This window comes from Equus przewalskii, chromosome 14 (assembly GCF_037783145.1).
Source record: "Equus przewalskii isolate Varuska chromosome 14, EquPr2, whole genome shotgun sequence".
In the NCBI taxonomy this organism is placed as follows: domain Eukaryota; kingdom Metazoa; phylum Chordata; class Mammalia; order Perissodactyla; family Equidae; genus Equus; species Equus przewalskii.
Genome location: NC_091844.1, coordinates 66,956,759 through 66,983,084, shown reverse-complemented (window position 1 = coordinate 66,983,084; position 26,326 = coordinate 66,956,759). Strand labels below are relative to the sequence as shown.

General features: G+C 37.1%; 1 protein-coding gene across 14 annotated transcripts in view; it reads left to right on the top strand.

Annotated features, from left to right (window-relative positions):
* CLIP4 (CAP-Gly domain containing linker protein family member 4) overlaps positions 1 to 26,326 on the top strand; it is a 74,044-nt gene that overhangs the window by 16,347 nt on the left and 31,371 nt on the right. For 10 of the 14 annotated variants that reach the window (XM_070572941.1, XM_008517367.2, XM_070572948.1 and 7 more), the window contains exons 2-8: positions 4,064 to 4,211; positions 11,543 to 11,682; positions 12,469 to 12,562; positions 13,673 to 13,834; positions 15,573 to 15,691; positions 18,867 to 19,103; positions 22,972 to 23,107. In XM_070572941.1, coding sequence (XP_070429042.1) covers positions 4,079 to 4,211; positions 11,543 to 11,682; positions 12,469 to 12,562; positions 13,673 to 13,834; positions 15,573 to 15,691; positions 18,867 to 19,103; positions 22,972 to 23,107 — 1,021 coding nt within the window. In that variant the 5' untranslated portion in view covers positions 4,064 to 4,078. The remainder of the gene's footprint in view (positions 1 to 4,063; positions 4,212 to 11,542; positions 11,683 to 12,468; positions 12,563 to 13,672; positions 13,835 to 15,572; positions 15,692 to 18,866; positions 19,104 to 22,971; positions 23,108 to 26,326) is intronic. The other 4 variants (XM_070572945.1, XM_070572946.1, XM_008517368.2 and 1 more) reach the window with 1 other exon arrangement.

Sequence of the window (26,326 nt, the reverse complement as noted above, 5' to 3'; positions counted from 1 at the left end):
AAAAAAGGGATATTTATATGGTGTCTTTGTTTGCTTATGACAACTCCAATTTTGAAACATATCCTAGTGATCTTTATTTTATAGAAGCAGCTTAACTCTTTCCCCCTGTTTAAACCTCCGAATATCTGGTTACTTTTAGGCTTACTGTTCCCTTGTTCATTATGTATAATTATCTTGCTATGGGTTCGCTTCGTTTGTTAGTTTTTGTTTCTTGTTGTTTGAGGCATCTGTATATTGTTTTCTCATCTGGAGTTTGAGCAGCACTGTTTTCCTTCAGTGATGCTTAAGAGAACTTTCTGTGACAAGGGAAGTGTTCTTTGCACTGTTTAGTATGGCAGCCACTAGCCACATATGGCTTTTGAGCACTTGTCTGGGGCCAGAGCAATGGAGGAGCTGAATTTTTAATTTAACTTACATAGCCACATGTGGCCAGTAGCTACCTGGTTGGGCACTGCAACTTTAAATTGTTAGTCCCTCAGTAAGCCTCCCCTGGCCCTCTGGAATCGAGCATTTATTACAGTTATACTGTAGTTACGGCTTTCTTATAGGAATCCTACAGCAGGCTGTAATCTACATGAGGGCAAGGGCATATCTGTTTTCTTTACCTTTGCTATGCCCAGCCTAGGACTTAGTAAGAAGCTCTGGATAAATATTTGTTGCATGACTAAACAAACTTCTTGAGGGCAGGTATCTTTTATATTCTCTCTAGGGCCTAGAGCTGACTAAGTATCTAGTACTGCAAATACCTGCTTAATGATTGAACAAATTTCATGTAGGTGGCAAATAAATAGATAACTGGAGATATGTTTTAGATGCTTATTTTGGTTAATTACTTTTTGGAATGTGAAAATAAAGACTCATGAAAATGAAGACTCACGACAAAATACTTATGAGGCTGAACAAAAGGACCTCATGATGGCAACTCGTGGGGACACAGCTTGGGCCTCCTAGCTGAATAGCTCAAGGATGCCGCCCTTGAACCATATTCCAAATAAATTTGCGGCAGTCTCTCGCCCTCAGTGAGATTCCTTAATGAGGCCCTAACAGCCTTGAATCACTCTGAACTTAGCGGGCAGCCTACTCACCACCATTCTGTGTTAGGGCATGGACAAGGAATCCTTGAAAAGTCATGAGATAGCATAGGCACGTTACGAGATGCTTTTGCCCAGAGCTGATGTGTGGTGATGGTATAGGATGGGATTCCTGTATACATCAAAGATTGGGGAATTTGATTCTAGTTATTGCATCTGTTAGGTACACAGTTAATTAGGGCTGACTTTTATAGGCTTACCTATATCACCTGTCATCACCAGTTAACCATAGCAGGATTTGAAAGTATGTACGCAGTTCAGATCAGTACCTCTCTAAGTTTGACCAAGATTCCCAGGTGTCATGCATCTCAAAATCCAGAAATGGCTTTTAGGGAAGGATTCTAAGACTATCCAAAAGTCTGTAGAATGCGTAATTTTTTTTGGTGGGACAAAAGGTAGAATGTTGGGTTTTTCATGAAGGAAAGGAAATGGGACTAGGGAAAAATGCCATGAAGACGCAAAATACAAAGAATGTTCCCTATACTGGTGAGGTAATGTTGTAGCTTCTCTGGGCTTCAAGTAGCTAACCGACAATGATGAAGTTGATTACATCTTTTTGAGTGAATCAGCTTTCTACCTGGAATCTAGGATTTGAATATTTATTAAATATGTGTAAGACACTAATCTAGCTCCTGTGGCAAGTGATAGTTGTGTAGGATACAGGTCTTATCCTAAGGATCTCAACAGTCTACAAGGAAATGAAAAGTGCTCTGGGGATGACTTTCAAGAAGCATTTTTGAGTGGGAAACCCTACTCGCTCTTTGAACAGGAGAGTTGGAAAGCTGGCCTCTCTTAACCGACTCAGAAAGACACCACTTAACCACTCTGCTGAAGAAGTGAGAGTATAAACAACGTGACTGAGTCCTGAAGTGTGATTGTAGTCAGATTACTCTCCCTAAAACACAGCTTGAATCGGGACACCCTCCTTTAAAAAAAAAAATCGGCGATTTCCTGGTCCTCATGGAATTGAGTGGTTTGGTGTTTGATCAGGTATTTAAAGTCCCTAAAAATCCATTACAGCCTTACCTCTTACTGTTTTCCTAGATGTACCCTGAGTTCCAGCCTGCTGTTCCTTTAAAGTGCTCCCCTTTAAGTTTCTGCCCCAGTTTCTGCCGACTCATCTTTCAGGACCCATCTCAGGTGCTGCCTTCTTCACTGCACCCTTTCTGATTCTCAGGAGCTCCCATAGCAGATATTGCTTGTACTCACATTATGGAACATATCCCATTCTGTTTCATCATCTATAGTTATTAGTGCTATTTTATTCACCCTAGTAGGTTGTAAGCTACCGACATGCATGGACCATCTCTTACTCCTTTTCGTATTTTCGGAATCGTCTAAAATAGTGCAGTACCTTGTACATAGTGATTAGATGTTTATTAAATTTTATTTCTGTTCTTTGACTTTAAAGGAAGCTTCACACCCTGCGTGGGATATTTTGTCCACACTGGCTGCCAAGCAAGTAGAGGCCCACAAGTAGAAATCCTGAGTTACTTCAGCCCTGAGAAGCTAGAGTTTTGAGGAGCGCTGTCTTTGTGCTGTGTGTTACATTTTGGAATTGATAGTGTTTAAAGAAGATCCCCATGCTATGTGACACCAATTCCTTGTTATTTTCCTATCTATGTGGTTAATAATAGTTATTAACTATTAGTTAATGGTAACTAATAGTCAATGTGAAAATGATTCAAAGTATTGGGTGGCAAGTAATTTTAGCATTCAAGAAAACTTGAGTACCTTTAACGTGGTAACTCTGGATTAGGTTAACATACAATATCCGTGTCCATGTAAACATGCACCTTATGAGAAAAAAGGAAATATCTTACTCTTTACTGGTTCCTACTAGTATTCAGAAAACCTGCGAGTCAAGTTGGAAAGGAACTAGTTAGCTCAGAGAGGTGACTATTTCCTTGGAGAAGGGTGGTGATAGTAAAGATGACTAAGTTAGATGTAGGGTTGGTTACCCAAGGACTATAGAGCACACATTGAGTAAGATCTAGCATGTATTATATGCTAGAGGAAACCGTCAGTTAACCATTTTTGCTTATTCTATTCTTTCTACTGAAATAATCTAAAATAATTTTATTTGGTTTTGTAATATGGTTTTCTGCTTATATTTAAAAACATATAGAGATTCTTAATATTTCAGACTTTAAAGAATTGATGCAAAAGAAACTGGAAGGTTTTTAGCCTCATAGTTCAGTTTTACTAACATTTTCTCTGCTTTCTATGTCATTTCTTATATGTGGGCTAAGAGTGCGGCACCCGTCTAATTTAGAGCAAATTTATTCTAAGTGCTCATATTTTCTGGGAAAAAGGGCTGATATAAGCGATGTGGTCTAAAAGGCATGGCCTTCCATCTTCTAGAATAGAATGAAGAACTCCTGTACATTGTTAGGAGGTGAAACAGTGTCGGTGAGCTCTTCAGTTGGTACGAGTGATGTGATTAATTTTCAGTAAAGTTTTCTGGGCTTTCAGAAAATAATGAGAACATTCCTAACTAGGTTATTTTCATGTGATGAGTGCATGGCTTGAGCTATTGGGTGACAGATGATCTAACATGTCAGATGCCGTGAGAAGTTAACAGATCCATCAGCAAGGAATAATGTTCTCGTTTGTTATTGTGAGTAAAGAGAACACCACCCATTTAGATTAGCTCAGCATTGAAAAAATGTCTTCACCTATTGTTGGGAAATAATATTACTCCTGAGTTGATATTACCCCTGAGCTTTGTCTGAAAGGATTGCCTGTGCTGCTGACTCAGTGAGAGGGAGCGTGCAGCAACATACATTCTTTAACAGCAGTTTGCTAAAACCAGGTTTTTTCCTTCCCCTCTAAAAGAGATTCTTGAAGGTTGAAGTTAAAAATGTCAGTAGGTTAGATATTAAAGAATGTAGGCTTTTTGTGACTGAAAGCAGTCATTCTAAGTTGCATACAAATATAATAGATATGCTGTTTTTTCCCTCTCATTAAAGGTGGCTTTCTAGAAGATGACCATAGAAGACCTTCCAGATTTTCCATTAGAAGGAAGTTCTTTGATTGGAAGATACCCATTTTTGTTTCCAGGTTCTGATACGCCGGTTATCTTTTCCATTTCTGCAGCGCCAATGCCTTCAGACTGTGGTATGTTAAGTAGCTGTGTTTGTTTCTATGAACTGGTAGCTTAACGTCTGTCTTATGCCCTTTTTGCACTCATAATTTTTCCTAAAACCACTTGTTACGGTTTTGATGAAATTCCGAAAGTTTTCCTTTTTCAAAAATATAATTGCTTATTGCTTTTTCTGCCTCTTAAGTTAAATGTTTTATTTCTGCTGTCAGCATTTTTACTATGTAAAAATGTTCATTTTAAGTACCATGGTGGATTTAGAGGATTTTATTTTTAGAATGCAATAGTGCTTAGACATCTAGCATTGTTCTGCTATTGATGTATTTTGTTTAAATATACTGACTTGCTTAAAAAGCCATATACTAAAAAAAATGATTTAAAAGCACTGTGAAATAGCCATCTCTAAGGGCCCTGTTGTCTCTGAAATGCTAGGATTCTAATTAACAAGCCAGATAATCACTGCCGAAACGATTCAAGCTTGGGTGACATGTAAGGACAAGTTAGTGTTTCAATACGCAAGCAAGCCTTGTTAGGATCCTGTCTCTGTGGTCGCCAGTGTGATTATCAATGGATACACAGATAGCATATAGTAAAACAAACAAACGAAAAAGCCATGTTTTCTGGGCTTCTGCTTATGCAGAAGGTGAGACCTTTCCCTGGGATACGGAGTGAAATTGGTTCATATTTAAATTGGTTCATTTAAATTTCCTCTGTAAAATGTAAATTTGGAAGTATTCTAGTTTTTATCTATTTAGACTTATTTCCCCAGGACCATATTTTATCAGATAGTTGGTAGGGGAATGAAAGAAAACCAGGAGATAAATTTGATACATTTGTTACATTTGTAATCTAGTTACAGTTTTTCAAGTAAAATATTGGCTCACTGTTTCAAATTGTCTTCAGAGGTAGAGATGACGCAGTTTTTAAATATTAGTAGGTATACAGTTACTGGATTGGGAATTTTTCTTTTTAGTCATATCTATTCTAATAACTGCTCATCTCCAAGTACGCTGTTTTTATGTGTTCAGATTCTGTAGCAGCTTATCTTGCAATCTTCAAAAATATTATGTAAAACCTGTGCCTAGATCCTAGGAATTATTTGCAGCTTTTCAAAAATTGACTGGGTTTATTTTCAGTTGGAACAAAATCAGTTATGCGGGGAAAACCTTGAACTAAGGCCCTTTGTACCCAGCTTGTGACCCTTACCTCACTGTGTCTTTGGTTATAGTTGTCGTATTTCCTTTCCTAGCCTAAAGCTCTTTGGAATGGGGTAGCAGTCATGTTTTATTTTTGTTTGTCTCATTAGGGTTAATATAGTCATTTGTTGATATTAGTTGCTCAGTCAGTGTTTGTTGAATAGGTACATTGAATGAAAGGTGACAGTGGATATTGACCCCTTTGTATAACTGAAATTAAACATTGCCTATCTTCTTAGAATTAGAGATTCTTAGAATCTGAATGGTCCTATAGCTCAACTTTCCCTGCTCAGTTCCCAGTAGAGAAATTATATTTTTTCAGGATCTCTGACAGGTAACCATTCAGCCACTTGGATGTCTTTGATAGTGGGAAACTAATGAAGTAGTCCATTTCATTGTTAAAAAAGCTTCAGTTGTGATAAAATTGTTTTTGTATATGGACTCAAAATATGTCTCCTTGAAACTTTGGCCAACTGGTACTACTTTGATATGTGGAACAAACACTTCTTTATATGATAGCCTTCAAATATTTGGAGGTAATTTTCATATTTTTATTTAGTCTGTATTTCCTTCGGCTACACATTTCTAGTTCCTTCACCAGGCCCTCATTATCAGGATTTCTAAACCCTTTTCATTCTAGATGTTTTCTTCTTAGTATACTCTACTCAGTGTCCCCTTAAAAAGTGGCATCCAGAATTGTTGTTATTAAGTATTTATTGAGGGCCTGCTATGTGCTAGGTGCTGTCCTAGATGCTGGGGATAGCACAGTGACCAAGACAGACAGACATTCTAGTAGGGGAAACAGACAATAAACAAATGAATAAACAAAACATAATATTATAGACTATAATGAGTTCTGTGGAAAAAAGAGACAGGGTGCTGTGAGAGAGGATGGTAGAAGAGGGGCTGTTCTAGACAGGTAGACGCTGAAGGAACAGGAGAGTCGGCCATGAGAAGAGCCTGGAGACAGGTGTTCCAGGCAGAATAGGAAGTTGAAGACACAGACTCGGGGAAAAACTGTTTTTTTTCTTTCTTAATCCCTAAGGATGATAGATAGCGATTGTGGCTGAGAAGTGACGTGACTGAGGGGCAGAATGGTAGGGGATGATGTTGGAGAGGACGACAGGGCTAGATGATGCAGGCTCACTTAAGCCTCAGCGAATGGGAGCCACTGAATGTGAGAATGAGATTAAAACCAAGAAACAAAGAAAAACAAACCAAACTACACAAACCAGAGCTTAGACATGCAGCTCAGCGTTGACTCTCAAGGTGGTTCCCTGGAAGACTAAAGGTTTTTGGAATCCTTTGCTTTGAATGCCATCGGAACCAGTTTACACAGAACACACATTACATGTGCTATAAACCCCACAATGCATTGTTATTATTTTTGCTTAAACAGTGAATTATCTCTTAAAGAGATTTAAATAATAACAGAAAGTCTTATTTACCCATGAAGTTACCAAAACAGTGCTCTTCATTCCATTGTGTAGATCCAGATTTCCGTTTGACCATTTTCCTTCTGCCTAAAGGACTTCCTTTAACATTTCTTGTGGTGCAGGTCTGCTGGTGAGGAATGCTTTCAGCTCTTAACGTGTTTGAAAACACCTTTATTTTACCTTCTTTTTTGAAAAATATATTTGCTGGGTGTAGAATTCTAGGTTGATAGTTTTTTCTTTCAGTACTTAATGTTGCTCCGCTCTCTTCCATCTTGCATTGTTTCTGACAAGAAATCTGCTGTCATTGTTGTTTCTCTGTATGTAACATGTCTTTTTTTCCCCTTGGCTGCTTTTAAGATTTTCTCTTTATCATTGGTTTTGAGCAGTTTTATTATGATGTACATTGGTATAATTTTCTTTATGTTCTGTGCTTAGGGTCTGTTAAGCTTCTTGGATCTGTGGGTTTCAGGTTTATCAAGTTTGGGTAATCATTTCTTCATATATTTTTTTTCTGCCCTGCCACCTTTTAGAAACTCTAGTTACATGTATGTTAGACCACTCCAAGTTGTCCCACATCTCACTGATGCTTTTCATATTTTATTTTATTTTTGAGGAAGATTAGCCCTGAGCTAACATCTGCTGCTAGTTCTCCCCTTTTTGCTGAGGAAGACTGGCCCTGAGCTAACATCCATGCCCATCTTCCTCTGCTTTATATGTAGGACACCTGCCACATCATGGCTTGACAAGTAGTGTGTAGGTCCACACCCAGGATCTGAACCCGCAAAATCCGGGCTGCTGAAGCAGAACGTGCAAACTTAACTGCTGTGCCACTGGGCTGGCCCCCTTTTTTTCATATTTTAAAAATTTCTTTTCTTTCTGTGTTCCATTTCAGATAGTTTCTATTGCTATGTGTTCAAGTTCATTAATCTTTTCTTATGCAGTGTCTAATCAGCTGATGATCTTATCCAGTGGAGTTTTCATCTCAGATGTAGTTTTTATCTCTAAAGTTTGGTTTGCATTTTTTATATATAGTCCATGTATTTACTTAACCTTTTGGAAATTTAGAAAACAGGTATAATCACTGTTTTAATGTCCCTTTCTGTTAATTATAATATTTTGTCAACTCTGCGTCTGTTTCAGTTGATTTTTCCAATGATTATGGGTTGTATTTCCTGCTTTCTTTGCATGCCTGGTGGACTTTGATTGGATGCCAGACATTGTGAGTTTTACATTGTTGAGTGCTGGATATTTTTGTATTCCTATGAACGTTCTTGAGTTTTGTTCTCGGAGGCAGTTAAGTTACTTAGAAATGGTTTGATCCTCTCAGGTCTTGCTTTTAGGATTTGTTAGGTGGTTCTGGAGCAGAGGTCCTCTGGGGCTAATTATTCTTCACTATTCCTCTACCCAATGCCATGTGAATTTTTTTCCAGCCCTTTTGGTGGGAACAGGCACTGTTCCCGGCCCTTATAAGCACTGGGCACTAACCCCTCTAATCCTTTTGAATGGTTCTTTCCCTTGCCTCAGGTACCTCCTCACAAGCATACGTTAAATGCTCAGGTGGGAACCTCCGCAGAACTCGGTGGTTCTCTTGTTGTGCATCTCTCTCTGGTACTCTGCCCTGTGAACTCTAGCTGCCTTGATTTCCTTGGCTGTCAGCATTGTCTCTTCAACTCAGGGAGTCTGCTAGGTATTTTCTTGGTTTCCCTTTCTCTGCTCTGGAGCCTGGAAACTCAAGACAGAAACCTGGGGCAATTCTAAGACTCACCTTGTTTGTATCCTGTCTCTGAGGGATCACTGTCTTTCATTGCCTGATGTCCAGTGTCTTGAAAACTGTTTCATCTGTTTCCTTTGGCTGTTTGGTTGTTTCAGATGGAGGGGCAAATTTGGTCCCCATTATGCCATCTTGACTTGAAGTGGGACATCCTCTCCCCTCACTTTCTTTTGATTAATATTTTTTTGCCCTATGGGAGCTTAAAATTTGGATGTAGTTAGATTTGTTAATATGCGATATAGTATAGAGGTTAAGATTATAGGTCAGTCTGGCTTTAATCCTGACTGAACCACTTACCAGTTGTGTGATCTTGGACAAATTATATATTTTCTTTATCCCTTTGTTTCTTCTTTGATAAAATGAGAATAGTATAGTACCTACCTCATATGGTTGTTATCAGGATTAAATAAGTTAATATATGTAAAGTGCATAGAACAGCCTGGCATTTATTAAGCACTTGATAAGCATAACATTTTATCGTTAATATTTAAATGAGGTGACTGCTGTTTGCCATTACCTCAGTGTATAATTACTGAAGCATTGTTATACACTTTAGTATTTATTGGGCTAGTCCCCCCTGACTCCCAAACATTATTCTTCTTGGTTCAAGTGTTCTTGCTTATTTATAACTCTTACATTTACTTTCTAGATCTTTGCTACTCAAAGCATGTTCCTTAGTCTAGTAGCATTGGCATCACTGGGAACTTGTTAGAAATGTAATCCCAGGCCCCGCCTGAGACCTGCTAGATCAGAATCTATATTGTGACAAGATCCCTAGGTGATTCCTATGTATGCTAATGTTTGAGAAGCTCTGGCACAGACGAACTGTAGAATAATTTTGTCTCTCTCCTCCCACGAATAAATCAGTTTTCTGATTTCTTTTGCTATTCTAATCAATGCTAGAATAAGCATTCTTGTACATGTCTCCTTAGGACGCATATAAAAGAGTCTGTTTAGGTATATATTCAGAAATTTCTCTACTGGAAATGCCCAATGCCTAGTAAAGTGACTGATCCATAAATATTTAGTGAATGGATGAATCAATTAGACCAAAAAAAAAATCCAGTCAACTGAAATTTATAAGAAACACACCCAAATCTATGAAGAAACTATGCAAGGTGCTTTTCCACACTGGATACCGATCCTTTTCTGAGCACAGAGGACCATTTTGCTGTCTGAGATTTTGGATAGTATCTCCTTCTAGTTTTAGTCTTTCTGATTCTCTTCTAGTGGACTCCTAGTCCACTTTTCTGCATGTCCTTGGTTTTGGCCTCTCCTTTTATCTTTTCGTTATCCTGATTCTAAAAGTAAGAATTATATGTACATGATATCATTTTGGAAAATATATAAAAGTACAAAGAAGAAAATTTAAAAAAAACCACCAGCCCTGCTGCTCATGCGTGCTGTTAAGATCTGAGCTCAATCGTGGGTTCTCTTAGGGGCAGCATAGTAGAGGCAGGAAGAGAGACCTGGTTCTCTGCCCCGCATTTGCCACTTGCTAGCTGTGTCACTTTGAGCAGGTGTTATTTAGTCTGAGCTCTGGTTTCCTCATCTGCAAGAGGAGAATAATAATATTGCCAGATAGGGTGTTTGTGAGGACTTGTAAGGTGTTTGGTGTAAATGGTAAGCACTCGGCAAATGTTGGCTTTCTAATGCTTCCCTTCTTCAGATGCCTCTAGTTTTTTAGATTCCCTGTCTTTTTAAGGATTGTTCAAGGTAGTAGAATTTGATTTTCTTTCATTCTCTTTTATTCTCTAACCATAGGTCAATCTAACTTTTCTCTGAATTTTAAGGAAGTGAGTTTTTTTTTGGTGAGAAAGATTGGCCCTGAGGTAACATCTGTAGCCAATCTTCCTCTTTTTGCTTGAGGAAGACTGTCACTGAGCTAACATCTGTGCCAATCTTCCTCTCTTTTGTGTGTGGGATGCCACCACAGCATAGCTTGATGAGTGGTGTGTATGTCCACACCCAGGATCCGAACCTGCGAACCCTGGGCCACTGAAGTGGAGTCCACGAACTTAACCACTATGCCACCAGGCCAGCCCCTTAAGAAAGAAGTTTTAGGAGATATTTGGATCATGTTGAATTTTTTCTAGTATTCCATGTTTTTTGTTTCGTTTTGTTTTGCTGAGGAATGTTTGCCCTGAGCTAACATGTATGCCAGGCTTTCTCTATTTGGTATGTGGGTTGCCGCCATAGCATAGCTGCCGACAAGTGGTGTAGGTCCACAGCCAGGAACTGAACCCAGGCTGCTGAAGTGGAGTGTGCTGAACTTAACCACTAGGCCATGGGGTCAGCCCAGTATTCCATGTTTTTACTGATACATGTTCCAAAACAACCCCGTCACTTTGTCCCAAGGTTTCACTTCTGCATTGTCAGATATCGTTTCCTTATGGGTTGGCATAGCTGTTCCCCTCATGCTTCTTCAGTGGGTAAAATAATGCCTGTTTATTATAGAAGATTAGGAAAATGCAGAGAAATAAAAAGAATATTTTAAATTACACATTGTTCTAGTACACTGTTGATATTTTGCCATTTTTCTTTCCTTATATGTATGTTTCAATTATAGATGTGGATCTACTGTTTATGACATATTTCTGTTTGAGAGGTGAAAATATTGGTAAAATTTGACAGATTTTCTGTGCCTTAGAAATAGTTCTTGGAAAGTTGAGTGTTTGAGATTAGGGTTTGTACACTCACATTTTTGTTCCATCTATAATGAAATGTGGTATGATAAATGGAAATCTCATTCTCACAACAGTTCAGGAGTGCCTCATACTTTTTGGTGATCCTGACTTTGGTTGTGAGAATTGCTTAAAGTAAACCTACTTTTATTAGCATCTAAAAATATTTGTATCATTTGAGCCCTGGTCATATTGTCTGTTATTTTCAATGTATTCATTTGGAACTTTGAATAAATTTAATTTTCACCTTTTTAATTTCAGAGTTTTCTTTCTTTGATCCTAATGATACATCATGCCAGGAAATTCTCTTTGATCCCAAAACTTCTGTATCTGAATTATTTGCCATTTTAAGACAATGGGTTCCTCAGGTCCAGCAAAACATCGACATTATTGGAAATGAGGTAAGGAATTCTTAGATTTTAAGTTTTGCATTGTTAGCATGTTAATGGTATAGATTTTCTTTTTCCCCAATATGAATGGTGATAAAGGAGAAAGCTTTTAAAGACCCTGATGTATATTTGTATTTCTAGGTTTTTCTTGGAGCAGTGAGTGAGGACCGTACGTTCTTTCCCTTGTTCCCCCTGCTCCTCACTTTCTAACAGCTGCATCTGTGACATTATATAGACTCTTGGTGGGAGCAGACATTTTCCATGTTTATTTTCTTTGTACGAATTAATTTTGTAAAGTTTAAAAAGTACATTTCATGAGGGGATTTGATTACCATCGGGTTTTATCTGGGTGGCCTGATAAAGATCTAGGCTTAAATATGATTTTTAAAAACATTTTATTTTTCTGAAGGAGGGATGAAAGAATAATTGGGCTCCCTGGCCAGCATGTTGTCATGTCGTAGGAGGAGGGAGCTTATACTTTTTTCGAATACCATTGCATCCATTAGAAAGAATACTTTGCTTATTCCTTGAGAGGTTAGAAACATGTTTGTAGTGCCGGATTATCTTGAAATATTCTTAAGAATTTCCTTCAGTCTGATGACAAGTTCGGTTTTCATTATTGTTGTTGGGTTCAGATTTAAAATATATCCTCAAGTGAAGCCAGTTCTATCCACACATTTTGTTGAGAACTAATTCAGATAAGCGTTAACTTGATTAATAATGTGGTTCCCAGCATTGGTTTGAAATCAGTTGACTTCAGGAGCCAGGTTGTAATCGTGTCTTCCTTGGTTTCCACAGATTCTTAAGAGAGGTTGCAATGTGAATGACAGAGATGGGTTGACAGATATGACTCTCTTACATTATACTTGCAAGTCAGGAGCTCATGGAATTGGTAAGTATGTGTAAAACTATTAATTGCTCAGAACATTTGTATTTGTGCTTGTGTAAAAGCTATGTTTATGCCAGCCAGAGGCCCTGTGAGGACACCTAGCTGATGATAATAGTATTCCCTGAATAGGCAAGGATTCAGTTAGGTCCTTGCAAAAACCTTGTTCCCTTTTCTCCCATTTCTCAAGGGGGTCTTTATAGCCTCCTGGCACCTCCCAGCTTTTCTGGAATAAGCTTCATGCTTGCGTGCTCTCTAGGTGAGAGTAACTGGTAACACCCTATAATCTTCCTGAGAGTTTACGGAAGGTTTGACAATCCAGGCATCCCAATCCCCTCAGACCCCGGTCTTTAGGCTTGTCTCAGGTCTGCTCCTATTCACTTAACATGTGTTCATATTTTCCCAAATTGGTATTCTCCTGTGCTTTATGCGTGTAAACCTGCCTCTCTTACTTGACTGTGTATTGTAAACATCTGTCCCTGTTTCAGTAATCTGATATAAGGCTTCTTAAACTATGGATGGTGAAGGACTCTTTTGTTTTTTTTTTTTGCAGTATCATGGACTGATACATTTGTAAAATAAAAATGAATTTTAATATAAAAATGAAATAAAGACATATAAAATATAAGCCAAAATGTTTTTCAAAGGCGTAAAATTACAGTTTTATTGAGATATTCAGAAGAAATGATTATATAGAGAAAAAGAAATGAGTTATCAAAACTACAGACAAATTGTAGCTTCGAGCTGGCAGTGGTCCACGGAGCACACTTTGAGTGGCGCTGGACTAGCGCATTCTTTTTAATGGCTCTATAGTATTCCATTATGGATGTCTCACAATTTATTTAACCAGTTTCTTGTTATTGTACTTGTAGGTTGTTTCAGAATTTTATTCATAATAAAAAAGTGCTGTGATGAACATCTTTCCAGTTAAGTGTTTATTCGTATCCCTGAGTATGATTATTTTCTTAGAATAAATTTCTTGTAAGTGAAACTTTTGAGGTGTAAGTGTGTATTCAGTATGCTGTTTGCTTTGGCTTTTTAAATGAGGTCATAGATAGCCATCCATTGGAACTTAAAATTGTACTGAAGAAAAATAATTTAGAAAACCTTCTTTAGGTGATGTTGATACAGCTGTAAAATTTGCAACTCAACTTATTGATCTGGGAGCAGATGTTAGTTTGCGGAGTCGCTGGACAAATATGAATGCTTTGCATTATGCTGCTTATTTTGATGTCCCTGAGCTTATAAGAGTGATTTTGAAGACATCAAAACCAAAAGGCAAGTACTATGAGATCACCAACAGATGTTACTAATTGAACATTTTATTAGTGGCATAAAGATGATAATTCAAAGAGGTTTTCCCTTCTAATCCATCTTGTTCCACGTGACCTCCTTTCTAATTTCTTTTTCCAGAAATAGTTTAAAATTTCTTTATTGAAGATTAATTACTATCCTTTCACAAAAAGGCTTTACAATGAATAACGAAATAAAAACATGTTCTCTGGGTTTTTATATCTCTCCAAAGTCCTCAGTATAACCTGGATTTTATAAAGTGTAATTGAATCTTTGTGCTTTATAATTCTTTTTTCTTATTTGAGTAGCCAGAAATAGAGCAGTAAAGCCTTCAGAGCTAAGCATTGAAATCATAAAGAATATGTATTTAGGTGGCATCCAGTTCTGAAATTCTGTGATTCCATTAGAGGATGAAATTTGGGGGTAATTTTTTTCTCTTCCTCTCTTGATGGTGATATCCTAAAATTGAACATCATAATGTCTAAATTACAGCCCTGGCATTTTGACCTTCTCTCTGGTCTTCTCAGTGGGTCAGTTTTCTTTGGAGAAAAATATGAGAGCAAGTGCAGTAGTATTGCTTTAAGTTAAAGGCAGCATGCAGTGTTTTCTCCATTTGTGGAAGACTCAATGGGTAAATTCCCCAGAATGTTTGTTTCTAACCTTTGCTTTGTTTACTTGTCCATTTGCTCTTTAACTTTTACCTTTTCACTTTTTGAATGACATTAGGAAGAAAGCCTCTCTTGACAGTTCAGTGTCTTTAATAACTCAGGAGAGTTTGTCCTGAGCGTGTCTTGGTTGTTTGCAGTTGTGGGTAGGGCATGTGGAGTGGTGTGGTTTAGATTAAGGTGGGATTAGCGGAACCCAGAGGTCTATGGAACCCTTGTAGAAAACATTCTAAATGGGATCTCCAAGTCTGGAGGATTTCCTCTGTCTAAGTATAGCATCATGATGATTTATGGGAAGTTATTAAAATGTCCTCAGAGTCGCAAGATTCCTTTTCTTACTGTGAAGTCCCAATTCATTTGTTCAATAAAGTGTTATGAATGAGTACATATGTAAGCATTTGTATGTTTATTAGTCTTTAACGTATTCCTAGTTTGAAAATTCTCCTTTGTTTTACCTACCCCTTTTTCGGTAAAGGGCTAGATAGTAAATATTTTAGGCTTTTTTTGGTCTCTGTTGCAACTACTTGCTTCTGCAGTTGTGGCATGAAAGTAGCCATAGAGAATATGTAAATGAATGCATGTGGCTGTGTTCCAATAAAACTTTATTTACCAAAACAGATGGTGAGTTTGATTTGGCCTGTGGGCCATAGTTTACTGGTCCCTGACCTAAACCCTACTACCTCACTGTAGTTGTCATGGCAAATATACAAGAGGTTTAACAGGAGATTGTATTGATAGTTACTTTTGCTAATGTAGTTATTTGCCTTTAATTGCTTTTAAGTATAGTTTAGTTTGTGATAGTTGGAAAACCCATGATAACGTCAGTCCATTTTATAATGAAATTTCATTGTACTAAGAATATAATTGGTTAACCGGATTGTAATATGAAGATTTTGTTCCATTGTGAAATGGTGCACCTGGTGGGTTGGTTTAAATCTCATAAATGGCTAAGAAATCTCCTCTGCCAACTCCCCCTCAAAAACTCAGCCTGTCTCCTTTTACATTATAAGAGCTAAATTTAAAGTTTTAGTTAATACGCTTGTGATGTTTAATTGCAGATGTGGATGCCACTTGCAGTGACTTTAATTTTGGAACAGCTCTGCATATTGCCGCGTATAACTTGTGCGCAGGTACTGTGAAATGCTTATTGGAGCTTGGAGCAAATCCTGCGTTTAGGGTAAGTGGTTAAATTAAAAGTGAAAAATATTAAAAGAATTAAAATGTCTAACATTATCTCCCAGTAAAGAGAATTTGGATGTTGCTGTGGAACTCTTATATGAGCAAAGAATTTATGATTTTGTGCCCCGTATAAAAGGTAATAAATAAATAAATAAATTTAAAGCATAATAAATAAATAAATAAATTTAAAGCATAGCAGTGACTTTCAGTCTCCTTATTTTGTTAAGCTCTACAAAACTCATTTCATTCAGCAAAGTAAAAAGCTCCTTAAAGTGTCATCATCTTTGAGTTTAAGCATCTTTCATTTGGGCTTTTGATATATTTATAAAAAGTTAGCTGTTAAATAAAAATGCACATATTAAAGTTGTATTTCTGTATTAAATGATATTTTAAATTCTTTTGGAAAGAAATTTTATTCCAGGCAATTTAAAAAATTGCATATTTAAGAATGGAGTAAACCTTTAAAAATCAAATTAAAGGAAAAATTTATTTTTTCATGGTAATGTCACTGATTAACAAAGTTAACACTCAGGGTGGAATTTCATAATCTTTAAATCCTTTGGTGTTTTATTGTCTTCACAGAAGCGGCTTCCAGTGTTCTTTTCCCTTGTGTTAATGACAGTGACTGGCTCTGGCAGGGTTATTAGCTGGGTCTCTGCCTTCCCGTGAAGGGGCCGAATGGGCAGTCCTCCTGCCCGTTTTCCTCTTGTCTCCCCGCCTTCTTGTTTCCCCTCTCCTCCCTACTTGTTTGCCACTTTTCTTTCTGTTTAACCCCATCAATTAGTTAGTTAACCTCACCCTTCATCCTTCCTTCTCTCCTTCCTTCATACCCTATTGTTTATTGGGCACTGGGAGAATACAGCAATAAATAAGATGAAAGTTGTCCTCGAGGAGACTAATCTGCAGGGGATGATGGACGAGTAAGCCGTCAGTTTTACTGTAGTGTGTTAAGTTCGGTGTGTTACGATACGGGGTCAGGCGGTGTCTACACAGAGCACCATGGGGTCACATAGGAGGGGCGTCTGTTCTAGCCTTAGGAAGGCTTCCTGGCACAAGTGACATTGAGTGCTTAAACATAGTTAAGAATTGACCAGACAGAGGAGGGAGGTGAGAAAAGAACTTTAGGTGGAGAGAGTAGCCTGCACAAAGGCCAGGAGATGATAATTTAGTTTGGCTGCAATGTGAAGGTGGTATGTGTCTGCTTTTGCTAGTACAACCGTTGACACAGCCCCATTGGTGGAGAGAATATTTTGAATTTAGTAAGGTGTAGTAAGGTACATCATTGAGGTAAATTACCAATTCAGGCCATAAACAATTAATTATAGATTACCATATTTTGAAGGTTAATACTTAAAAAAAAAAAAGTGGTCACATGTGGTCAGCAGTAGCCCATGGATACTACTCTGATAACCACTATTTTAGAAGAAAATAGAATTCTAAATTAATCATGAACAAGCCTTCTTATGTTAGCATATCATCGTTATTTTTTTATTATTTAGTGTTTTTTTTAACAAAAGTTTTCGTTGCTAAATTTTATAGGAATTGACAGAAGTGTGTGACTTATTCTAGAAAAGTGAGGACTTAAAATCTGAAGTAAAATATTTATTGTAAACACTGCTTACAATTTATCAGTACAGATTTTTTAAAAACAATTTTTCCCTCTCTCTCCTTTTATCCATAGTACATATTAGTGTTGTACATATCTTCATTATGTTTTGTATTTTTTCTTTGAAATCTGGGATTAAAATAGTTCACCATCATCTCAGAAATTTGACAACATGTCTTCCTACTGTATTTGGACTTAGGGCCAAACCAATTTGGATTTTAAAACAAAAAATGTGAGGTACATACTTGCAAACTAAGTGTGTTCTAACAGCCCCATTCTTTTAACCATATGGATCATTTGAAGATAATTATTGCGAGAAGAAAAGGGAGAATAGTTTCTCAGCCAAAAGAATCTTGATTTATTATATTAAAGAGATTATAATCTAGAAACTTCCTCATGAAATCTGAGTTTTTTGGTTAGGGAACATAGAGGAAAGATAAGTTGTTTGAGGGGAGGATAGCGTGGAGGAGAAAGGCTGGGAGTCTGGAGGGTCCTAGACGTGGACTATAATGTCATCTCTGCCAGTCATCGTGTAAATGGCTTTGAGCGAGTCATTAATCTCTAATGCCTAATTTTCCTAATTGGCAAACTGAAAATGTTAGTAATATTTTACTTGTTTAGTTGGTGATTGTCTCTCCTACTGCAATATAAATTCTTAATGGACAAGGATTTTTAGCTGTTTTATTCACAAGCTTTTTCTTGATGTGAGAACCAAATGAGATAATTTATATGATAGGGTTTTGATTAATAAACACCATGCAAATGTGAGCGGGCATACAACTGACCGTTTTATCTTGTTGCAGGATAAATCTGAGGATACAGCCTCTCCTTTCTAGTGAGAACAGGGCTGTTTTCTTGATTATAGCCCAAATTTTAGAAGTATCAAAACTCTAGTTTCTGTTCCTGAAATCTGAGTCACTCCGTGAGTGGGCAGGATGGGTCAAGGTCACAGAGCTGAGGTGGCGGCTGTGGGCTGGTGGAGAGGGGCTCAGATCTGGAGCGGGGGAGCCAGTCAGTCCTGTGACTTCTGTCTCTCACTTGCCTTCTCTAAACCTGTGCAGCCAGGCATGCTGTGCCTCATGGCGGCCTTAGCACTTGCTCTTTTCCAGGTGTGGCATGCATTTCCCTACCAGCTAACCTGCGTGGTACCCCCTCATCTCCTTCAGGCCTCTTTGTCAATGCATTTTAGCAGTGAGGCCTCCCCTGACCCACTGCATGAACAGCCACCTCTGTCCAAGGGTCCCCTATTCCCCTTCCCTGGGTTGTTTTTTCTCTCTTCACTTTTTCCCATTAATATACCATATATTTTACTTGTTTGAGTCTTTGTAGTCTGTCTCTCCCGCCAGAATGTGTGCTCTTCGAGGGCAGGGCTTTTGTTTTCTTCCCTGTGGTACCTTTAGCACTGAGAATGGTCTCTGGCGTATAGCAGATGTTAAATGTGTTTGAATAAAGAAGTGGTGAATGAACGTAACTTTTTACATTTAAAACATCCAAGAACAACTTTGCATGACTGTGTGGAGCTCTAAGTGGGTATGCATTGCAGTTTTCCTCTTCTCTTTGTTTGCAGAATGACAAAGGACAGGTCCCTGCTGATGTTGTCCCAGACCCAGTCGAAATGCCGTTAGAAATGGCCGATGCCGCAGCAACCGCTAAAGAAATCAAGCAGATGCTGTTGGATGCGGTGCCTCTGCCGTGTGATGTCTCGAAGCCTGCCCTGCCAAATTATGATCGTGTTACCAGCAAGACAATGCTTACGTCCCTTGGCCTGAAGTTGGGGGATCGTGTTGTTATTGCAGGACAGAAGGTATCTTAAGTAACTACAGTCTCTAAAGCTCTGTCCCAGGTTGTTATGTCCGCGGCCTGTGCGCCAAGGGTGCAAGCAGTGTGGGCAGAGTTTTGAGTTCTTTTTAAAAAAATTCAATATGTATGTAGAAAGATACTCAATAGAAAATGTGAAACTTAGCTGCACATTTACTTTAAAGTATGATTTAAGAATGTAAACTATTTGAACTTAATAACGAAGACATCTTTATTGGAATGGGAAAAGAACAGGGAGAGCTGCTGGGTGCATTTAGCCGGTGAGCTGAGAAATCGTCTGGCCTGGAGGCTTTTCCTTGCAGCCGCCCTGCCATCCTCATGGTGTTTCTCCCACTGCTACCACCTCACAGAAATAAATGGGGCAAAGGAGAGACTCGCCATTCAGGGGCGTTTGGCTTTGAGATCCCACAAATAGAGAAATCTTAGGTCTTATTTTAACCTGATAATAAAAACGGATGTGGAGAATAGGGCTCCCCACAGACACCTCTTTTCCTTCAAAGCCTCGGTGTCCTATGGCGCTCACTTGTTGCTTTCTCCCTCTTTTAATACCTCATATGGGAGGGGTGTTTCTCTCTCTCTCTCTCTTTTTTTTTTTTTTTTTTAATTTTGGCGTTAATAGGGGGCTCACTATGGAGAATGGAACAGAGAATTCCTGCTTGGGTATTCAGTTTCCTAACATAGTTAAATTTAAATATTTGGGTGGGCTTGTGGGAAAGGTGATGCAGGTGTCTCAGAAAACACTGAAATCCGGCAGTTTGATTTACTGAGAAAATTACTTTTAAAAGGGAAGTAAGCTACAAACTATTACATTGAGAATGACATTTACCAACTTCCAAAAGCATACATTCATAGGACTTTCGTTAGTTTTTCGTTGTCCTAACTGTGGAGCTAAAATATCAAGAAGTCAGGATTGCATAGCATTTTTGTTTTTTTATTTAGGATTAATATTCAGCTTCTTTGGTATTCCTACCCTGTGTCTGAGAATGGACTTTTAGAAGAGTTATTCTGTTGCTTCATTTTACTTTTTATTTGGGATAATTTTGAGCTATATAAAAGCAGCGGCACAGGATGAATATGCATGTACCAGTCAGCTGGGTTTAACGTGACGGTCTCCTGGCCAGGCTCATTACATTTATGCTTCTCTCAGTCTGTTGCTCATCTTTTCATTGTCTTGGGAGTGTCTGTCAAAGAGCAGAAGTTTTAAATTTTGATGAGGTCCATTTTATCACCTTTTTCTTTTACGAATTATATGTTTAGTATATCTAAGAAATTTTCTATGTTTTCTTCTATAAGTTTATAGTTTTTAGGTTTTACATTTAGCTTTATATCTAATTTTGAGTTAAATTTTATAGTGTACTAGGTATAGATAGAGTTTGTTTCTCTCTCGCTCTCTCTTGAATTGCCCTCTCACCTTGTTTGGTTGACCATACATGTGTGGGTATGTTTCTGGATTCTCTTCTGCTCTGTTGATCTCACGGTTACACTTTCTTTAATACTGTCCTGTCAAGATTGCTGTAGCTTTGTAGGAAGTCTTGCAATCATATGTTTCAGGCCTTCAACTTTTTTTCTTTTCTCTTTTGTTTAGTTCCTTTGCTTTACCATGTACATTTTAGAATCGGCTTATAGATTTTTATTAAAAAATCCTGCTGGGATTTTAAATAGAGTTGTTTTAAACATAGATGAGTTGAGGAAAATTGACATCTTAAAATATTGAGCCTTTCAATCACAAACATAACATCTCTCTCTATTTAATAGGTCTTTGATTTATTTCATTAGAGGTTTGTTGTTTTAAGCATGTAGATGTTGCACAAACTTTGTTAGATTCGTGCCTAAGTTTTTCATGATCTTTGGTGCTATTGTAAATGGTGGTGTGTTTGAAATTTCATTTTCCAGTTGTTCATTGCTAGAATAGAGAAATAAAATTGATATTTGTATATTGACCCGTATCCTTTAACCTTGCTATATTTATTAGTTCTATTGGGCTTTTTTTGTGTGGATTCTTTGAGATATCCTATGTGAACAATCATGTTGTCTGCGAATAGTGACAGTTTTAATTCTTTCTAATCTGTATATCTTTTATTTATTTTTCTTTCCTTATTTCATTGCCTGGGACTTTCAGTATATTGATGGATAGCAATGGAAAGAGCCAACATCCTTGCCCTGTTCCCAGTCGTAAGGGAAAAGCACTGTCTTTCATCATTTAGTGTGTTAATTGTTAGCTGTAGGTTTTGTATAGAGGTCTTTTATTAAGTTGAGGAAGTTTCCATCTATTCTTAGTTTGCTGAGAGGTTTTTTTAAAAATTATTATTATCATGAAAGGATGTTGAAATTTGCTCAGGGTTTTTCTGCATATGTCCAGAGAACAAGGTCCTCCTTGCCCTTTAGTCTGTGGGTATGATGAACTTTGTTGACTAATTCTCAAATGTTGACCTAGCTTTGCATTCTCATGATAAACCTCACTTGGTTATGATGTTTTATCCTTTCTGTGTATCACTGGATTTGATTTGCTATCATTTGGTTGAGGATTCTTGTGTCTGTGTACATTTGGGATATTGGTCTACAGTTTTCTTTTCTTGTAATATCTTTGTCTGGTTTTGGTGTCAAGGTAATGCTGGCTTCATAAAATGAGTTGGTAATTGGTCCCTCCACTTTCATATTCTAGAAGAGTTTGTATAGAACTGATAGTATTTTTTCCTTAAATTCTTTGGTGAAATTCACGAGGGAGGCCATCTGGGTCTGCAGGTTTTCTTTTTTGAAGATTTTTCGCTACAAATTCAGGTGTGAGCTTTGACAATTTTTGCCTTTCCAGGAATTGGAACATTTCATGTCATTTGTTACATTTATAGGCTTAGAGTTATTCATAGTATTTTCTTACTATTCTTTATGTGATTGACAGAATTTAATGATGTCTCTCTTTCATTCATGATGTTTGTAATTTGTATCTTTTTTTTTCTTTGACCTCCAGCTACAAGTTTATTTTATTTATCTTTCCAAAGAACCAACTTTTGGTTTCGTTGATTTGCTCTGTTGTTTTTCTGTTCTTAATTTCTTATCTTTATTACTTCCTTTCTTTTGCTTGCCAAATTTGAGTTTTCACTTTCTAGTTATTAAGGTGGAAGTTTGTATCGTTGATTTGAGACCTTTTTTAATGTAAGCATTTTAGTGCTATAAATATCTAAGCACTGCTTTTGCAGCACCCCACAAATTTTGATATATTGTGTTATCATTTTCATTCAATTCAAAATATTTTCTTATTTCCCTTATGCTTTTCTCTTTCACCATGGGTTATTTAGGAATATGTTGTTTAATTTCCAAATATTTGGAGTTTTTCCATATATCTTTCTGTTAGTGAATTTCGGTTTAATTGCATTATGGTCTGAGAACTATTTTGTATGATTTCTATTCTTTTGCATTTGTATTCTGCCGTTTTGGGTGGAGCGTTTTACAAATGTCACTTAGGTCAAGTTGGCTTACAGCTAGTGTCAGCTTTCAGTTTTTCTGTACCCTTACTATTTTTTGCCTCCTTGGCCTATTGATTACAGAGAGAGTTGTGTTGAAGTCTCCACCTGTAATTGTGGTTTTGTCTATTTCTCTTTTCAGTTTTATCAGTTCCTGTTTTACTTGAAGCTCAGTTGTTAGGTGTGTACAGATTTAGGATTCTTATGTCTTCTTGGTGAACTGACTCTTTTTATCATTATTTAATGTCTCTTTATATTTAATGTCATTAATATTCATTGTTCTGATGTCTACTTTGAGAGAATGGTTTTTAAAAATTTCCGTGGTAAAGTTTCAAGAGTAGCACTCTTAGAATTACTAGTAATACTCAAAAGTATTCTGATTTATATTTTCTTTAGGTTGGAACATTAAGATTTTGTGGAACAACTGAATTTGCAAGTGGGCAGTGGGCTGGCATTGAGTTGGATGAACCAGAAGGAAAAAACAATGGAAGTGTTGGAAAAGTCCAGTACTTTAAATGTGCTCCCAAATATGGTAAGGTAGATACTACCTAACTTAATGGGAATTAATTTAAAATAATCAAATTTTACTCTTTCCTTGTTTTTAAATAAAACTTTCCTCCTGGTTACTTACATGCTAAATGAAGGGGCTACCCTTTTTTTACTGTAAGCAGTAGAGTGATTGGGAGGAGGTGTCTCGCTAGGAGTACACCCTGCTCTGTAGACCTCCCTAAATCCTCCTCATGGTGGGATCATAACTGAGGGGGGGGATTTTATTATCAAGGTGCTACAGAGCTCTGGAGGGTGAAAAACTTGAAAAATTGGAAAAGCAAGTGAGGCCAACTTCATTACTGTACTCCTCAGTTGGGATGCTTCTTTCTCTTTCTGACAAAGGTTTGTTTAATTAAATTCATGTTCTCTCTCTGTGTCTCTTACGGATGGACACACACACATACACACACACACACTGACACATTGATTTCAATTTGCTTTTGTCGCTTACTATGTTGTGAATATTTTCCCTTGGTTGCATGGTATTTCATCTTCTAGCTTGACAGGGAGGCAGTGGGGTACAATGCTGAGGAGTGTGCACTGTGGACTCGGACTGCTCGGGTATGAATCAGCTGCCCTACCTACCAGCTATTTGACCTTTCTCTTCTTTGCCTTGGTTTGTCTTTGATACACTGGGGATAACAATACCTCAGGAATTTATATGAGGACTATAAATGTGTTGATAAATACATAAAGCACTTAGAATAGCGCTTGGTTCCCTGTAAGCACTCAAAAAATATTAGCTATTTGCTAGCTCTGATAAATTTGTCAAAATTACCAGTTTCCTTTTATCATACCCTTAAGAGGGAGTTGGTCTGTTATTAAAGATTTTTTTTGTTTATAAAAAATACTCATTGTATAAGATTTGAAAAGCATAAAAAAGAAGAAAATAAAATCACCTGTATATTCTTTCTGTTTAAATTTTTTCACAAAATTTGGATTATATGTAGTTATATATTTTGCATTTTTACTTGACATCCTATTGTAATTTCACCAAATCTTTAAATATTGTTTGAAAAATATGATTTTTAATGGCTTCATTTCCTTTAATTTTTCTAGTTTGATGGGTGAAAATTTCTATGTTTGAATTCAAATTTCTTTGATTGTGGTGAAATGAAACATTTAAAATGTTTTGTTGTAGTAGATGGACTCTGTGTTATCTTGGCAATTGCCAACAAATAGTTGTTCATATTATTTATCCATTAAAAAGGTGGGATATTAGTGGTTTTTAAAAAACTGATAAGAGTTTCAAAAAATACCAATATGTATTTAAGATATGAAGCTTTATATTTATTGCAAATATTTTGCCCAGTTTGTCATTTGCCTTTGAACTTCATTTACAATGTTTTGGACATATAGGTTTATGTAGTTAAAAGACTTTTCATTTATAATTTCCTACATTGCTTTTATGCTTAGAAAGAGAATTCTTCCTAATTTAAGGATCAGTTATGTTATGTATTTTATTTTTTTGAATCTTTCAATTTTTTATACTACATTACTTAATCCATTTGGAATTTATTTGGTTGGTTGTGAGAGATTAAGAATTTAATTTTAATTTTCCTCTATTAGCTAATTTTGGCAGCTGTCAAGCAGACTAAAGGCAAGATCAAAAACCGTTAGCAACATACAAGGCAGCTGTAGATCAGATTTGTGAGAAATGCTTAGATTGTAACAGAATGCATGTGGCCTCCCCAAATCTCATCATCCTAAGGAGAGGCATGCCTGATTGGGATAAAGCTGGATACCCAAGAACGTTGTCTCTGTCCCCCGTATATACTTAAAGGCAAGTTGGGGGCAAGCATCATGTGGTGGATGATGTGAAAATGGGCATTGCCTTCCTGCTGAGCCAGCTCGGTGCTGAGCCCGGGCATTGCTAAACTGCTTGAGGCTGGAGGGGGCAGGAGAGGTGGACATCCCCTGACTAAGCAGAAGCCAAAGATTTATGTCTTCTCAGCAATGGTTTTTTCCCTCTCTCTTTCTAAATCTATCATTTTTCCTTTGGCTTGTTGTATTTCCTTTATTATAAATTAAATTCTTATAAATGCTAGTCAGTTTCAGGATTGTTTTGCTCCATTGATCTTTAATTCTAGCATATATTAGATTTTTTAAAATTGTAGAAATTTTGTAATTTTTTAAGACTTTTTTTTCAGGATAGTTTTGGGTCCACAGCAAAATTGAGAGGAAGGTACAGAGGTTTCCCATATACCCCCTGCTCCCACACGTGCATAGCCTTCCATGTTGTCAACATCCCTTCACCAGAAGGTACATTTTTTACAATTGATGAACCTACACTGACACATCATAGTTACTCAAAGTTCATAGTTTACCGTAGGGTTCACTCTTCGTGTTGTACATTCTATGGGTTTAGACAAACGTGTAATGACATGTATCCATCATTATAGTATTATACATGGTATTTTTACTGCCCTAAAAATCCTTCATGCTTTGCCTATTCATCCTTCCTTTCCCCCCTCAATCCCTGGCAACCACTGATCTTGTAACTGTCTCCATAGTTTTGCCTTTTCCAGAATGTCGTATCATTGGAATCCTACAGTGTGTCTGTAGCCTTTTCACTACTAAGTTTCATTACTAAGTTGGCCTCTTTCACTTGGTAATATGCATTTAAGTTTCCTCCATGTCCTTTTAGCACCGAGTACTATGTCATTGTCTAGCTGCACCACAGTTTGTTTATCCATTCACCTACTGGAAGGTATCTCAGGTCCTGCCAAGTTTGGCAATTATGAAAATTTCATAATGAATTTTAATATTGTAATAGAGTTTTTATGTCTTTCAGTAATTACCAAAGTAACTACATGTACCTAGTTTAGTAAGTCCAACTGTATTGTAAGGTTTATTAATAACAACAACTCAACCCTCCCCTGGCTTGTCCTTACCTGACCCCGAGTCCTGCTCTTTAGAGGCAAGAACTTTTTCAACCCCTTTAGCTTTATCTTCTGATATTAATATCCATATTTGTAAATAATATATTTATATGGATCTTTCTTGATTTTTCCAATTTTAGACATCTATTGACTTCGTACTATGAAGAGAAAGATTTGGTGCTCTTACTATTCTAAGTCAGTTTTTTTCTTTGTTTTGGTGGAACTCATCCTTCAGTAGATTTTTGACAAAGGACTCGTGGGAGGTAAATTTTTTGAGACCTTCCATTTAAAAAATATGTTTATTTCTCCCCTCATACTTC